At 42.2% G+C, this 17277-nt stretch overlaps 1 protein-coding gene across 5 annotated transcripts in view; it reads right to left on the reverse strand.

Annotated features, from left to right (window-relative positions):
• LOC147303776 (RNA-binding motif, single-stranded-interacting protein 3-like) overlaps nucleotides 1-17277 on the reverse strand; it is a 302868-nt gene that overhangs the window by 64266 nt on the left and 221325 nt on the right. For all 5 annotated transcript variants that reach the window (XM_086279147.1, XM_086279145.1, XM_086279143.1 and 2 more), the window contains 2 exons: nucleotides 8978-9135; nucleotides 3749-3828 (listed from right to left, as the gene is read on the reverse strand). In XM_086279147.1, coding sequence (XP_086135273.1) covers nucleotides 3749-3828; nucleotides 8978-9135 — 238 coding nt within the window. The remainder of the gene's footprint in view (nucleotides 1-3748; nucleotides 3829-8977; nucleotides 9136-17277) is intronic.

The raw sequence follows: 17277 nt of genomic DNA on the forward strand, positions 1-17277 counted from the left end.
ATATTTGTGTGCACGTATACTGTATGCACGCTCACCGCCGACCACAGCGACAGGGAGAGCGGCTGCCGCATTGCACAGAATAGCTAAACAGCTGTGGTGCTCCATCAGGGCTATCGATCATGTCCCTCTCTCTGAATCACAATCAGACGTGGGCAGAGCAGAGCGGCTAGAGCAGGCCTCGGTGACTGGTTTGTTGGACGACTGCTATGCACCTCTCATATCAACCAGGCCTCACCAAACAAACCTGACCTGGACTGCTGATTAGATGCATCTATATGCGAGTACTGTGGTACGCATTTCTGTAGAACTTGCTGGAACACACACGAATATTCGCTTTAAGTTCTCAGAATGCAACATGTCTTCTCGCAATTGACATTTACTGCAGACAGAAATAAAGCACTAGCTCTTGTTTAACGCACTTCTAAATCATCTGTGATCAAAATGAGCATTCAGAGAGGATGGCATTACCACGGATCAAAAAATGAGTTCATTTGTGTATCTATGTAGCGCATGTAGTTGGATCTCATAGAAAATTACATAGAATTTCATTAGAAAACCTAATGGGAAGAAAAGGGAAGCTGTTAAGTATCATTAGTTGCCATCTGCTATCATATTTTCACACTGTAGATCAACTCAATATCTCATGTAATCACAAGGAAGTCAGATGTTATTACATTAAAATTTAAGCAGGAAGTGTATGGACTCAGTCTATGGCGCTATTAGCTGCCATCTGTTAGCATCTCCACAATTCCTCTTCTCTGTGTTGGTCTGTTATCAGCAACTCACGGTTAACTTCCTGCCAACATGGTGACTTCCTTTTGGTTTGTTTTCCCATGGTCAGTTGAATTTACCAGATGACCTGGCACCTGACATCAAGATATTTACTTCCTGGTATGGGACAGCAAGGTTACAACTCAATATCCTTTTTGTATTGGCACTGGACACACCTGGGTGGAGGTAGGCAGCTAGTACAATCCCCAATTGCACATATGCACGCGTACACTCACCCTCTTACACACACACACACACACGGCCACATCTCTTGACACAGTGTGATTGAGTGGCTAAGCCGGAAATGCAGAGGCTTGTCAGATATCGGCTGGAGAGGTTTGGGGGAGTAAGCCTGATGATTGAGAAATGTGTGCCTGTATATATGCATGTGTGTTGGGAGTGCTACCCTAAATGTGTTGTGTATGCTTGAGAGCATGTTTTAAACACTAAATGGTGGTAAGAGAAAGAAAAAAGAAGTTTCTCATTAGCATTATATGGATGCTGACATTCCACTGAGGTCAAAGTCAGCGGTGCATGGCCATATTTGTGCTTATGTGGTTTGTGCGTGTGTCAAGGCTCACACAGTGTAACAGTCATGGCTGTCACATAAGCATACTCATGCACGCACACACAGACAAACACACACACACTCCGCCTGTGCTGCGTGTGGTGGGAGCCCCCCGGGGGGTGCTGCTGAGCTGTCAAAGTAGGATGGATGAAGAAGCTGCCCTGCATAGCAAAGGGCTCTGGGGAAATACCACCAAAATGACACACACACACACAACCACACACACACACACACACACAGAGAGACTGTCAGCACACGGTATGTATGTGCACCCATTTGGAAATGCAGAAATTTAAATACACGTGCATGAATGTGAACACGCATAAATTTGAGACCAATACAAATGCAGTGCAAACGCATAACACGCGCACTTTCAGGCAACCCAACACACAAAAATACACTTTTACTAAAGGGCTGTTCGCTCTCCCTCTGTGAGAAACAGAAACAGCCCTAGGGCCCTCAGCAAAGGAACATCTGAGTTTGATAACAGCAAAATGTCCAGAAATCTCCATTTAGGAGACAGCAAGTCAACATGGACTACATCATAGAGGAAAAAAGAACAGCTTCATCTCCACCCCACCCTCATGTGAACTGAAAACTATGGAAAAAGTATAAAATATCACAGGGAGCATTACTCTATCATTATTCATCATCAGAACATCTGAGAGCATCTGCAGCGTACCAGCACAGCAAACTTGAAAATTCAGCTGCTAACTTATAGCTTTTGTGCATCTACCATATCAGTGTTACTTACTCTGGTATTTGGAAGGAAGTTATAATTTTTTTAAAGAAGTCCGACAAGGTTCAAGTATTTGACCTGATCCCCTTTTACACAATTGCCACATCCAAAGAGGAACTTGACTAACAATTCTGACTTGCTTACTCAAGTTTTGGTTGCATAGCTTCTCTGACTGCTTGTCGGCTTGTTCCCTTCAGGTTGCGTGGTACAATTTCATCAGATTCCCAAATTCCCGGTGAATTCAGGTGAATATATCAGGCTTGTGACAAAAACTACAAAACTAAAGCCCAAGCTAATAAACCGAAAGCAACCTTTGGAAGTACCGTATCACCACATATCACAAATGGCAACAACTCGAAGAACAGTAAAAGTTCAGGTGTAAAGCAAGGAAAGAGAAGCTTTCATAGACCTTTTAGCAGGGACCATAGCAGCGCTGAACCAGAGCGGACCTTGTAAACGTAACCATTCTTAATTCCACAGAAGGATTTCCTCGATCAGGGCAGTAAATCTCCATGCTTGGCACAAGCCTGAACAATCCATTAACAATAATAAAGCCTGAGCGGCAGGGAGATAGACCCTTAAAGGGGAAGGTCAGCCTGATATTACAGCTTTAAAGGTTTCCTATTACGGCTCAACTTCAATATAACCACTCACCTTGCCTTTAATGGCTGCTGGCTATGCAGTGACTGAGCACATACGGAGATTCTAAATCCAGTCTTTCTGAGATATTACTGGATAGAGGAGAGCGATTTATGGGTCTGTTTCTATGCTGCTGGTTGGAGGTGTGAGTGTTAATATAGCTGCCACAGTGGTGAAGGAGATCTCCTCAGGTATCACCCCGTCTGGCCCTCATGTCCTGCTGGGATACACGGGAGACTCTGCTGCAGCACCTGGACCCAAAAGTGCTTAAGCAGCATTTTTTCTTCATCCTGGCCTTTCCCTCTGACACTTTTTTCCCCATATCTTTACTCCCTTCCAACTCACTTTTCTTCCACTGCCACCTCTTGATACTCTCACTCCCCTGGAGACTTGCTTCTTTTTCCAATGCCTTGCCTGCTTACTTGTGGAACTGTGATGCCTCTTTCAGCACCGATACACGGCGAGGTACAATCTCGTCTCTACATCTGTCTCCATTTTCTGCTATTCTTTCTTTCACCCATGTTTCCCTGTCTGCTTTCTCCTTGGCCACTGTCTAGGGTGACTGCAGAAAAGAGAGCGATAGGAAGGCGAGAGGACACCGCAACAGAGAGAGCAGGAGCAGAAGAGGAACGAGGGGAGAGTGCAAGCTCTTAAGTAGATTGCGAAGAACAGCACAGAGGCATGAGTGTGAATATTAAGAGGGTTTTCTCCTGCCCGAGAAGTTCCAGCCTGCAGCCTGAGCACCACCAGGGAGAGAGACGGTGACACGGAGTGAAGACGTTACAGAACGAGCGAGGAAGAGACCTATAGAACCATCAGCTATTGAGCCAGAACCACGACAGTTAGCTTCAGATGTCAGAAACAGCAGTGTACGCAATCTATCAAGCTGTCCGGCAGATCTGAGATGAGGAATTACCATAAGTGAATTAGAAAGGCAGTTCCTTATTGCAAAATGATGCCTCCCCCACCCAAAAAAAAGAAAAGGAAGGGGTGATGTGAGAGTAATGTGAAGCAAAAGAGGTGAGACTCACCTGGAATGCCTGGTGGGGTTTTCAGGTATTTTCCATTGAAGTGCTGTATCACTACTTCACATTTCTCTGTAGACTCCATCCTGCAACGACATGCGGCATGTAGGGTTCAATTTAACAATCTGTTTGTAGCAGAAGCACCGATGACACATTTACAACCATAAAGCATCACCCCCTAAACTGTGTCCTGCTGGCTGTGTAGCATCAGTCTTTTCATACTAATAGTGCAGTGAGACTATCGAGAGCTGATCTGCCGTATCAAATCACTGGTTACATGAGTCAGAGGTTCATAATGAAATTCAGGGCTTTCAGGCAAAGAGGTGTTTATGCAGTCCTTTTCTGCGCATAACGGAAAAGACAAAGCATAGAAAGTTTTGGAGAGTAGGTGAAAGGCGTGAAAGATGAGGTGGTACGGGAAGGTAGAAATTACATGCTTATAAAAGGCAATTCCAGTGTGAAGATGAGAGAGAACACAGGAAGTTGATTGACTCGTCTCCACTTTTCCAACCAAAGGATCAAAGAGTATATACAGGCCAAGCAGCTGGCCAGCAGGGGGGCTCTGATCTTCACATCACAAGCCTACACACACTAATGTCATACACACATAACATCAAAACACGTACATTTCAAATGCATATGAGTGTTGTTGTCATTCTCACACACATACACACACACACATGCACACGCACACACACACACACACACACACACACACACTGCTCTGCAACAATAAACAGATACCCTAAAGGAAAGTTGAGCAACTTAAGCTCCAAAGATTTGAAATATAATAGGAGATGTAACCTATACACACATGCATATACATATTTTCTATGCAATTTTGCATTTCAGAAAACTAATCAGAATCCTTGGTGGGTGTTTCCTAGTAAATGTGACTTATTATTGGCTGAGAGCACTGCATTCATGAATTCTAGACTAGTTGCCTCACAGTGACAACTACAGGGAATTATTGCCCTAGGCTAATAAATTTTACTAGTTGAACACCAGTAAATTAAAACAATTTGTACTCTCACTTTGGCATATTAAAGAAATGATCGTGTGCTGGAGAGCAGCTCTTTTCTGTAAAGCTAAGCTAAGGGCTGGGAGACCTTCTTCAGACTGGCTGCTGACCACACTGGGAATCAGAAGTGTGTGGCCAAACCAGGAGAATGGCTATCGTAGAGAAGGGCCACACACTTCAGGCATTCGCTGTGTTGCGTTCAGTGTTACAAATCAAAAGCTCCACAGGTGGACACACAGCAACAACAAAAGTTTGAAAGACAATTACAATGGCTGTCTCCTCTTTCACCTCCACACAGCTGGCCGCTCATGGCATGAGGTGGGTGTGAATGTTGGCTGGCTGCTTTCGGAAAGTTACAGCAAATGATCTACAACGCATGCGCACACACACATACACACACCCTATCTGACATTGAAAAGGTGTAAGACCATAAATCCAAAGATGTAACTTAATTATCAGTTTCTCTTACAAGTTGATGTAAGAGCAAATAATATCAAAAATATTCCTTTAACTTGCAGCTTAACTGTGTGTGCTACAAGAATTTTTAAACACCTTCCATATTACAGCCTGCATGAGTAAAATGCTAGGATTTTCTTTTTCAATGTGCAATGGATTTGTCTGAAAATTTCAATTGTGTTAAGACAGTAACATATTAAAAAGCAAATATCCTTTTGCATGAATTTGCACGATCCGTGTTGTGCATATATTGCAGATTCCCTTATAGACGCAAAGAAGACATATTAAAATGAGAGAGTTTTTAAATCCAGGCTTGACTGAATGCCATGTCTTTATGGTAATATGCGCTTGGAATGTGCAGAATTCATTGCCTTCCAGATTTTCATGCTTTATTCTCCCTCACCTCCTAAAATACTCATATCATCCTGTCAGCCTCCCCCTTCCCTGTCCTCTGTCTCCCATCCTTCTGCTATCGCTACCTTCATCTTTCTTTCTTTTCTTTTTTACCATAGCTTCTTTATCGCGCTCTCCATCTCATCCATCTTACTCCCAGCCCGTCTACACCTTTTCTTTTTGACGTCTCTCTCATTCTTCCCCGTCTTTCAACCTTGGTTATTTCCTCCATCTTTCACCGTTATCCTTCCTCTCTCCTGGCCCATCTCTCTCACTTTCTGTGCCCTCCTTTCCTTCCCACTGTGTCCATCCTTTTCTTTCAACATTATGCCCTATCCACATCAAAATCGTTCTCCCCTTTTCTCCTCCCTACTCCTCTTTTTAGAATATATAATCTTTCACACTTCCTGGCATCATCAATCTCTCACTGACCCTGTATCCTCCCTTTCCCCAGCCCTCACTCTTTCCCTTCTGTTCCACGAGTGTTAGTGAAAGGCCGATATGAACCAACCAATGCAACTCAGCTAACTGCAAAACATAACGAGATTCTAAAAATGACTTTAATTTATAAAATAATATTCAAAAAGATATATTAAGTTATACACAGCACATTTTCACTCAAAAGAAGCAAAACAAAACAAAAAAACTACTACTAAACTTGAAGTACAAGAGCAGCCAGCTGGTTAATTAATTCATTAATTTTATAAGAAATCATTGTTCTGATTCATTGTTTATTTATCTCTGTTTATATGCTATAGATTTTTTGATATAGGTGCCACATCAGAAAGCTGAAGTGAATATACCGGGAACTGCATACATCGAGTGTTTATGTTTACAACATACGCTGGCAATATGCTCCTAATCCACACCAAACACTGAATCTCAGCACAGTCCTACGAACACGGAAATTATTGCCTCATAATGCTCTCACTTTAGGAGGCAGGCTAGTGACACGGAGAGGATCTGCCTGAAGCACAGCTAACCTCTTTATCGCTCAAGCTTAACAACCTTGTAGTGCTTATGAAATAATGACTTTTGTGGTGTGGACTCCATTATCAAAGCACAAGCCGTTTTGAGGTTGTTTGTTGGGATGCTTTTGTTGTCCATTTTAAAAGAGACAGGCTTACAATAGCAGCTGGATGCATCCCCCTTCTTCACTGTTTATTTAGTGCTTCTCTGACTGAATGTCAAAGCAAAGCTTCTCTTTGTATTTCATTGCACTTTTTAGCCTTCCTACACACAATAACATCTTTCCTTCTTTCTCTCCAGCTGCACAGCAGGATGGTAAACGGAAAGGATGTAAGTAGACATGAAGTGCATATGGCGGACAGGCTGTTAGACACTCACAGGGAAGCAAACCAGTCAGACTCACTGTCTGCTGGTCAGTCAAGCTTTTGGGGTAACAAGTCAGTCAGAGAGTCAGCCAGGTAGACAGTGAAGCCGGCTGGATTTTCTGTGTGCGCTGCTGGTTAATGGCATCAGGTGCTGCTGTCTGCAATGATTAGTGCTGGGGCTGGAGTAATGGGCTCTGATAACAGTAATGGATCGGCCCACAAACACTTAGCTCAGTTTACTCTCTCTAATGCCCCACACAGCACAGCCCTCAGCAGCTGTCTGTATGTCTGTCGACACAGCTAATGGGAGTTCTCCAATTTATAAAAAACATTCAATTGTGTTGGTTTTTGTTTGTTTATTTTTGCTTTGGTTGGATCTTTACCCTTTTCCCTGACCTGTACTCTCTTTACTCATCACACGCCAACGCTCATGGAAATTTTTAATTCATCTTAGTATTTCTCAGTCTTCTAAAAAGTTTCCTCAATTCCTTCTCTATTCATTCACCTTCTCTTTCTCTGTATATTAACTTCTAAAGCTTTTATCTGATCATCGCTTCACACTCATGTCTCACCCTCCCTTTCCGTCATGCGTCTTCCTCCTCCCACCGAGAGCTTCTTGAACAGGTGGCCTGTGGCAGGTTGTTGCTGTGCTCTGCTTGTTGGTCTGCAGGAGGCTGCCTACCTGTGTCTCTGTGTGAGAGCTTGCTTTTCAGCGCGTGTTTGCGTGCGTGCACACGAGCATGCACGCGTGCATATTCACAAGTGTGTACCCCTGCGTAAAGGTCTAACTCTGCAGATGCTCATATTGGTGCGCAAGTGTGTGTGTGTTTTTGTGTGTTTGTGCCAGTCTGTCCTGCTGTAACCCCTGGTAATAGAGCAGGGAATAGGAGAGGAGTTCAGCCAGAGCAGGTGATTAAGAAAAATCCCTGCAAGATGGTGGTTCTGTGGCCGTCATTGGCCTCCTCTGGGTAAACAGGGAAGGAATGTGTGGAGAGGAATGAGAGCCTGGTGGCTGCTGTCGAGGACAAGGACAGAACGGTTTATGACTTTGGGGGATTAACAAGCTGAAGTGGAAACTTTTCTAAGTAGAAAAAGAAACAAACTGTTCAGTCATTCAGACTTTGTTTTGGGAAAAATAGCATCCGTTACTCTACTATATATACTATTACTATATATAATACACACACAATCATTGGTGGTATCTGTTAATTTTTGAGAATGCACAGCTGAAAGCATTCATTAACTCATATGCAGATGGATGGACAAACAGGCTTAGAGGAAGAATCAAATCATATTTTCATATTTTCACTGTCTAAAATGAAAAGCATATTAGTAGCAGCTCGTCTACTAATCAGAAAGTCAGTGGTTGAGCCCAACCTGTATGTCGAACGATGCTCGGGCCAGATACTGAAGCCTGAGTTGCACCTGATGCATCCATCATGTGAGTGTGAGCGTGTGAACATGATGTGCTTAGGCACAGAAAAAAGCACTTGTACAAATATGTGGGTGAATGAGGCCTGTAGTGGATATTGCTCAAATTCAGTAGAAAAGCGCTACATAAGTACCAGTTCATATTTCAGACAATGCACAAGCGTGTGCTTGCCAGTACACGTACAATGTATTTTATTAATTTAGTACCAAAAACAAGACACGAGTCATCTCAGGGCACAGCTGAACTAGGGCAGATCTTAATGTGAGCAGTGGGTAAAAATCCTAGTTAGATTTACTCACCACAAGGAACACTCCTCAACCTGTGACAACAGTTGTATAGTGTCTTCTGTGGCTTGGGAGGGAGCTTTGTAAAGTTTTAAAAAATAACCCTGATTACTGTGTGCCAGCAGGCTTATCTCGACTTACTCTTCAGACTTAGCATTTTTAAAATAAAGCCTATTACAAAGTCGAGGTGTGCAGCATAAAGAGAGATGCTAGAGAGTTGTATTACAGAAATGATCTGGCTTTTAGAGCTTGGCATACCATTTGTAGGGACTGAAAGGAGGCATATTTAACACTTGCTTCATTAACATTGTTTACCTGGCAAAGCCGACTCCTCTGCTGACCCCGTTGGCATCCCTCAGTATCCTTGTGGAGATGACGTGACCCAGAGGCTTCAGCATATTCTCCAGCTCCTGCTCATCCATAGACACTGGCAGGTTGGAGATGTACAGGTTGGTGGGGTCCTGCTCTTGTTGCTGCAATGCCAGAGATTTCGAGGAGTGAAGAGGAGGGAGAGGTTGGACAGACGGCAAAGAGAAGAAAGGAAAAGAGAAGATGGTATGAGAAATAATGCATCACTATCAATTGCAGAAAATATGAAATAATACATCAGCTTTGGGTTGTGAGGAATCATGCAACGTGTTGCAATACTGCTAACTGTGCAGCCAAATCCAGGCTAAGCTCGCATGACATCTGGCCCTGCTGACACTCACATATTCCACTTAAATGCAATAAAGAAATATAAAAAATGAGCATGTGCAAGTATTAGTACACTCAATGTATTATGATAATTTAACAAGTAGCATGGTGGATATATTCAGAATAGCTTGAATGGCATCTTCTGGGTGTTTCTTTTTAGTGGTCGGGTAAAAAATCAAGAGAAACAGCAAAAGAAAAGCTGTGTATTATACAACAGTGTTTTCAGTGTAGTGCCCAGGGGCTACTGCAAGCTAGGTACGAAAGCACAGCTGGTGCTGGGGTGAGCCCGAGGTAACAGAAAGCCCGTTGAGATCTACAGTAGAGCAGCTGGAAACAGCCCCACCAGCCAATCAGTCACTGCCTGTGCCAGGCAAGCCACCAAACTATGCCTCCATCTATATTTCTCTTCCACCAGTCAGTCAGTCTCTCTTAATTAAGCATTAAGCTACATTGTGCTGCCCTTAGTTCTAATCATATATGCTACAGGCAAATTAGCATATACTCTTTCAAATGAACCGAATAACATTCAATCCATCTTTCCAACGTGCAGGTAGCAACAGTCCACTCTAATCAGGCAAACAGCCAGGTCTGATCTGTTTCACACTTGTGTCTTTCATCCTTTCATTCAAAAGGCGCTGGGATCATCACGAGTTAATTCCACTACACAGAGGCATGGTCTAAGTTAATAAGAGAATGTGCACTGAAACATTTTAATGACACTTACATGGTTATTGTTGCATCAGTAAAAGGTAAAACTTCTAGTGTTTACCAGAGTGTGAAATGTTAAAACAATATCAGTTAATTTTAAAGTCTTATAAACGACAAAAAGAAAAATATTCATCTATTATGTACGATTCATTTTAAATGTGCATGTGCGATACAATAAATTATAAATAAATTTCCTTTGATTTGTAAGAGCAGCCTCCCTTGTCAGGTTAGATCAATAATGTGAGCAGTGGAGGAGCTTTAAGCACCATCATGTAAAAAGGCAGTAATAATCTGTGTCATGGTCTACAATCTAATAATGAGGAAGGTGGCTGAATCTGTTCTGAATAACAACAGCAATTTTCCAAGACACGTGCGCATAAAAATGTATGAAATGAAATCAATAAATACATTTTTTTAAGGCGTGGATCTGCCAAGTCCAGGCTCATAAATGTTAAAAATTGGCAACAAGACAAGAAGAAGAAGAAGAAGAAAAACTGAGGGCAAATGACTTTTTGATATTAACTATGTGAAAAGGGAAAGACCATCTCTGAATTGAGGAGGGGGCCTATGGGTACATCTTTCGCCATCCTACAATGCTGTGATTGCAACCATCGCCCTACTGTCTGTGAATGATACTCACAGCCATTGGTCAGTGGTCTTTGATCAATAATCAATGGTCATTCATCAATGGGCTTTAATGAGTGGTTATTGATCAACGGTCATGACAATTTGTATATTAATGATCAAGGAACTAACCTCACATTTGCACAATAACTGGTTTCAGTTATTGTGCAAATGTACTGTTTATAAGGTTGGGGAAACGTGTAGTCAGCTGAGACTGTAGAAGTCACATGGATGAGTGACGAAATGTTTCTCCCACTGAAAACGCTACGTCCAGATCAACCTTTTGGAATTTCCTTTAAAATTTAGTTTAACCTCCTAAGACCTGAACTCTTCCACGGCATGCATTTTTAATTTCTCTTTGATATTTGGGCTGATTGCGGCCTGATGAATGTAAAAACAAAGAATTACCAGATTTCTTTTTACCTTATTTTTGTTTTTAAGAAAAATAAGAGCCACATATGAGGATATTTGTTTAAAATGTTGATAGAACAGTAGCAGTATAATGTCCTTGTAAGTGGATATCAGGCCCTTGTACAGCAAAATTGAGTATTTTGGTCTAAATAACCCAAAATGTGATGTCCACATATGTGGACGCCAGGTCCTAGGAGATTAATATGGTTTTATTTGGAAAAACAGCTGACTTGGCCTCAAAAAAGTTTTAAAAAAAGTGAATTCTCAGTTACATATTTCATACGCACATGCAGTACTGTAAACAGCAACTTCAGCACAGAAGTCTGTCATCTTCTCAGCTGGGGGTTGTGGAGTTACTTCAGTTGCAGGCTGCGTAAACACTGTCTTTGAGAGTCTTCACAGACTCTACAGGCAACACTCTCTCACTTTTTCCTGTTTTGCTTTCTGCTGATGATGGAGAAAGAGGTTAAGGAAGAGGAAAGGAAGTGTTTCCACCAGTCTCTTGCCTCCATCTTTCTATCCGTCAGTGGACAGGACTGGTCCCTCCCCTGATTAATTAGCTGTCTTATCTGACAGGACATGTTTGATCTGATGAAAACCTGTGGGAGAAAGCCAGCGCCCGAGACCACAGCTTTTTTCTCCTTTACCCAGGAAACTCAATTACCTAACTAAACTCCACCTCCTTATTCTACAAGTGTGTCACATTTGGGTGCTTTGGAGCATGTGAGAGAAAAAGCTCGCAAGAGTTTGTATAACACGGGATTTGGCAGTGAATGGAGCTTAATTAAATCTGTCTGTAAAAATCTACTGTACACGTGTCACTCTCTTGCTAAGTCCCTTCAGTGTGTGCACCCTTGCAGCTGCGCCTTCCTTTGAATTTCATTGGTTACGTGAGCTGATGTTTTTCAGGATTATGTCAAATAGGCTTCGTATTCCGATGCAGAAAGGAGGTCCGGATCAAAGAGTTAACTGACTGACTTCCCTCATTGAGCTAAGCCAATGATAAAACAGTTTCTGCGCGCACACTGGAATGAAAGCACTTTCTCCTATAAGCACGAGACAGCGCACGCGGTGAAAGAGTGAGGACAGAATGTGATGCGGTAATTTGTGTGCGTGGGCTAAAAGTAGAGGGCTCCGTTTGCAAAGGGGGTGGGGGATTATCGCGGGGGAGGCCTCGTCTACGCACGGCCGCCTCGCTAAGTTTTCTCTTTGATGACGTTCCGCATCACAAAGCCCTAAATACCCAGATGAGAAGGTTATGGAGAGGAGTGGAAACTGGAGTATTTTGACGGGAGGTGAGATGGGCTGGCCCATTCCTCAAGGAGATTTAATTTCCTTTAATGTCAGCCTTTGCACATGCTCCGCTGTCACGCTATGAATGAAACGGTAATTGAGGTGTGTGTGCGCTTGCGTGCACCTGTGTGTAGCCCATCTATTAGTAATTATGTGTGTTTGTTCCATTTAATGCAGACTATATTACTGTACACTCGTGTATGCGTTTATGTATCTTTCGGCTCTGTGTGTGTTTCAAGTTGTGTAAGCGAGCCTCCTTCTTCTGCGTGTCGATGGTTGAATGTCTCTCTCGCCATTGACCAGCATTGTGGAAGGTTAATGGAAAGGCTCCAGGCTACACTGGGGCTTTGATGAGCATAATTCCTTCACCTTGCCACCAGGAGGACAGGAGGAATCCAACTGTGCGTGTGACAGAAAGGGAGAATGGCGGGACGAGGGGGGGGGGGGAAATGCGGTGGGGGGTGCGACATGTCATTTCCTGCTGACGGATGGGCCCCTCGCTAGAGCTGACAGCCCTGTAGCAGTTATTTCATTTCGACACCCTGCTCTGTTTACCTCACTGTAATTTCTGAGAACATTACCATTCTACGTGGAAGGGAGAGTATTAGACAGGAAGAGAAAAGAAAGCGAGGATCTGGGTTAAACAGAAAATAGGAGTTGCAGATCACGTGCAAAAGGTTAAGGAATGAAAGGGTACGGAGAGCCGATGAGAAAGAGAGATGGAGGCAGCTGACATGACAGGCAGATATGGCACATTAAAGGAAGCCCTTGTTGCCTTTTGACAACGCTGGAGGGAGAAGAAACGTCGGGCGTTAGAAGTCTCTCATTCTGCCTATAGGGCTCTCAGGGCTGTATCCATTTAATGGTTAAACGTTAGAAAGATAGATATGTGACTTGACTCGGGGCACCGCATCCAAATCCAGGTTGAGACTGAGTCGCCTTCAGTCTCTTTCCAACAATCCTTTCTCTCCCTGATTTACCTTGCACCCACATCTTTTCATTCCCTTTTCCTTTAAATCACTTTACTAACCTTCTTCCTTTTCTCTTTCAGTAATGAGAGTTTCCTAACTTTGTACACCAAGCGTTGTCCGTCCTTGCTTCCATGGCGTCTCTCCTGTCGCCCTCTATCCATTCTTCTTGCTCAAGATTAAAGAGCTCTATGTATAATTGGTACTATAGGGCTTTTTGGATGCTCCTCTGAGCTCAGATACACACTCTACAAGCGTATACGTGCTTGGGTATACGTGTCTATAAGGTTGTCAATCCTTGCTACAACAAACACACAATACACTTCCCTCAGGTATGCCACTCTGGCTTGTTGTGTGACTAACCAGCAGCCTGAAGGAGCACAATTAAAGCCACAGACAATGGTTTATGTGTTGACTGGTTGGAGAAAACTGCAAGGAAGCAATAGTTGTTGTGTTTCTGCTGTTGTGAGGATGTGTGGCTGACAAGTTTGCAGATGCCAGAGGGAGCGTTCCTGTTCTCTTGTATATAGGTTGAGGCTCTGTACTCAGATCTTGCTGTGGGAGCCTGAGTCTGCAGAATGCATTCAAAAGACAAGCTGGCCAACCAAGAAGAAGGAAGGAGCAGAATGGGGAGTTAGAGAGAGAAGAAGCCTATGAGCACATCAACTCACTTCAAAAGATTTGAGTTTAATTTGTGAAGAGCTGGAGAATTCAGAGACAAAACAGTAGCTACACTACAAAGGACCTATCATTCTGTCGGCTGGCTAGTCAGCTGGTCAGACAACAGCAGGCAAAGTCAGCTGGGCAGCTTGCTGCACTTTGATGAGTGCTTCCCAACATTGCCTGTTTCTACTCTCAAGTGGATGGTTTGGATCATTTTACTTCATTTTGTACAGGCTACTGTCAAACGCTTCCTCAATACTCTGTAGTGATTCTGTCTATCATGAAAGACCCTCTGTGACACCGGACTTCAAACCCGGTCCACATCCAAGACTATATATCCCTATCGCAGTCTTTCACTGCTTCTGCAGTCATTTAAAGAGCACGTAGCTGTTAGCACAGCCAGGCTGCAAGTGTACAAAAGGTTTCATGGTCAGCCTCTGACGTGAGAATTCAAATTTACTTTATTTATTTTTGCCAGTCAAACAAATAGCAGCTACTTATTTTTTCAGCGCCGCAAAAAAACGTCAGATTCAAAGTTTGGCCTCTACAACGGCTCCATGTATTCATCAAAGTCCGATTTCACAGACAGATGGCGAAACTTTGCAGGGAGGAAGTGTTTCGCTCGATCTGATACGCATCTTTACAGACAAGCGGACATATGCAAACACACCTTACATTTCAAAATATGCATAAATGCCTCCAACGTAGACAGGCTTAATCACAGAACAGCATGTTATAATGCCAAAAAAAAGAGATAACAAGAGCACAAGCTGGTAATGCGTGAGGTCCTTCGGCTGCTCATTGAAGGACTGATGAAATCCATATTTCTGATTCAAACCTTCTGTTAGAAACAAAGGGCTGTGAAGGGCTACGAGGCAAAGAATTTGTGCCATCACTCAGGGCAGCCTATACAATCCAATTACCACATTATGTGTGAACAAACAGCCCGAAACACCTGTCACTTAAACATGGCTTTAATAGTTCTGCAGTAAATGGGTTTAAGCTAAAGTCTGCAATCATACTATGTAGGCATATAGCTGCCAGTTCTTTAGCAGCTGTATTAAAACTACTTTATTATTTCTCTTATAGATAACATCTTTCTGCTAATTCATAACTGAATCGGCTTAGTGGGCAGCACTGCTGTAATCACTTTGGCGTGTGCACCTGTAGGCTTGATTGTGATTAAGAAAGCATCAAAAACAAAACAAAACAACACCAATCTCCTCGCTTAACACTGCATATAATGACGGCTACACCCACGCACGCACCGAGTCCTTACTTTCTTTCTTTTTTTTTGATTATAGGTCTCAATGTGTTTGTTTTTTTGTTGTTGTTTTGAAATACATCCAAACATACTTGTTACCAGCAGTGAAAGAAAATATTAAGGAAGACAAAAAAATAAAGATTAAGAAGACGGCACATATGATTGGTTTAAAACATTAATTATTAGCTTATTTCTAAAACTCGAGTGCAGGGAAATGAGAATCAGAGAGGAATTAATTCAAACTGCTGTATGCAACTATATCCAAGAATAAGTGAGCAGATGTAATAATTAGTAGAACATCAGTAACTCATTAGTAACACCATCATCTGCATTTCATCGCACATAAGATGATGTTGTTTGTAATCTAGAGATACATCAACTCTTTTTAGTGTTTTGGACGCATTTCAGTGTGAGTGTGAGTATCCCATTAAAGCTTTGTGTACAGCAGAAGGAGCAGGAATATGGCACCGCAAATCATGTGACAGGTGGTAAAAACTAAAAAAATTACTGACTCAATCTTTTTCTTCCGGATACTCATTCCTCTATCTCTGCGTAAACTTTCTTTGGAATTGCTACAAGTAAGGTCACTTCTGCATTTTAAATTCTTTATACCTCCATTAAACCCATTGGATTCACTTCAAATGTAGGCAAACAGACAACACTGCCCAAAGGTCCTAAGCCACCACACATTTCTTTCACATTTCTTGTATAAAACCATTGGATTTTTCTTTAACATAGCCTCAACTCTCATAGGGAAGCTTTCTTGTCATTTCTTTAAGTAATCAGAAATGTTGAGGTCTGGGCCATGACTGATATTATTCTGCAGTGTGTGTTTTTTTTTTTTATTGCATTGCATTTGGGATCAAAAATTAAGCCAATCAGATGCTTTTCCAGATTTCTTAATTCTGTAATTGCATCAGTTTTGACTAGGTCCCGAACACGAGAGGCTGAAAAGCAGTCCCAAATCATGACAGAGCCTCCACCGTGTTTGACAGACAGCTATATAACCTTACTATTTCACCTTTTTCATGACCTCAATTAAAGAAAAATGTTTAAATGTGGATTTGTTATTGTTCATCACTCCATAAGACCTGTTGTTTTTGGTTCAGTTTTTTGTGTAACTTGGCATACTTCAGCCTTTTCTCCCTGTTTCTTTTCTTTAAAAATGACTTCTTGACAGTCATCTTTCCACTGAGACCGTTTCAGTTTCTAGTTTATCATTTTATGTCTGTCAAACTGTGTTATTTTTGGCATTTTTTGTAGATTCGACTAACAAAATGGGAACAAATTGTTACAATTAGCAGCCTGTTGCAAAAACGCATAAAATGCCTAAAGATACAATTTAAAATGTGATTTTATCAAGTTTTCTGTTACGTTTAGTCACAATACTGGTTCACTCCTTGAGTTAGATGCCCTTTTATGCTAGAATGAAAAGCAAAATATAAGGAAATGAGGGGTGGCTCAACAGTACTGCACAATACTGCATGACCAGAGTGGTTAGGAACCCTAACCCCAGGCCAGAGGGTCCTAAATACCAAACTGGTGGCCTTTTCTGACTGTGGTGGCAACTGAACAACAGAATTTTGAAATGAGAAAAAATATATATTTAAAGTTGTCAGTGCATCAAAAAAAAAAAAAAAAAGCAACATCAAATGGTAGCGCTCTCACTATAATGCTTGGCACATGTGTATCTCCAAGTGCTGCATATGTTGGATCAAAGATGTTTTATCTTTACATGCCAAAAGATTATTTCCTTCTCCTTCTTCTTCTCTGTTGACTTTCTGCTTCTCTAAGCTGTAGTCATGCTCACTGTAAGCTACCAGTCTGATCAATTACTTTCTTTGCTCGCATAAGGATACACATGATTGATCAGTCTTAGTAGCTGCAACAGGATTATCCACTCACTAACAGATTGTGGCTAACAAAATGCCCATTAATTAACCTCTCAATATCATTGTCACAGCAAAAAGTAATTTGAAGTTTGGAGC

This window comes from Aulonocara sp. 'chitande type north' Nkhata Bay, linkage group LG22, assembly GCF_057382095.1.
Source record: "Aulonocara sp. 'chitande type north' Nkhata Bay isolate Kocher_YH1m ecotype deep benthic linkage group LG22, A_spYH_male_GT1.1, whole genome shotgun sequence".
NCBI lineage: Eukaryota > Metazoa > Chordata > Actinopteri > Cichliformes > Cichlidae > Aulonocara > Aulonocara sp. 'chitande type north' Nkhata Bay.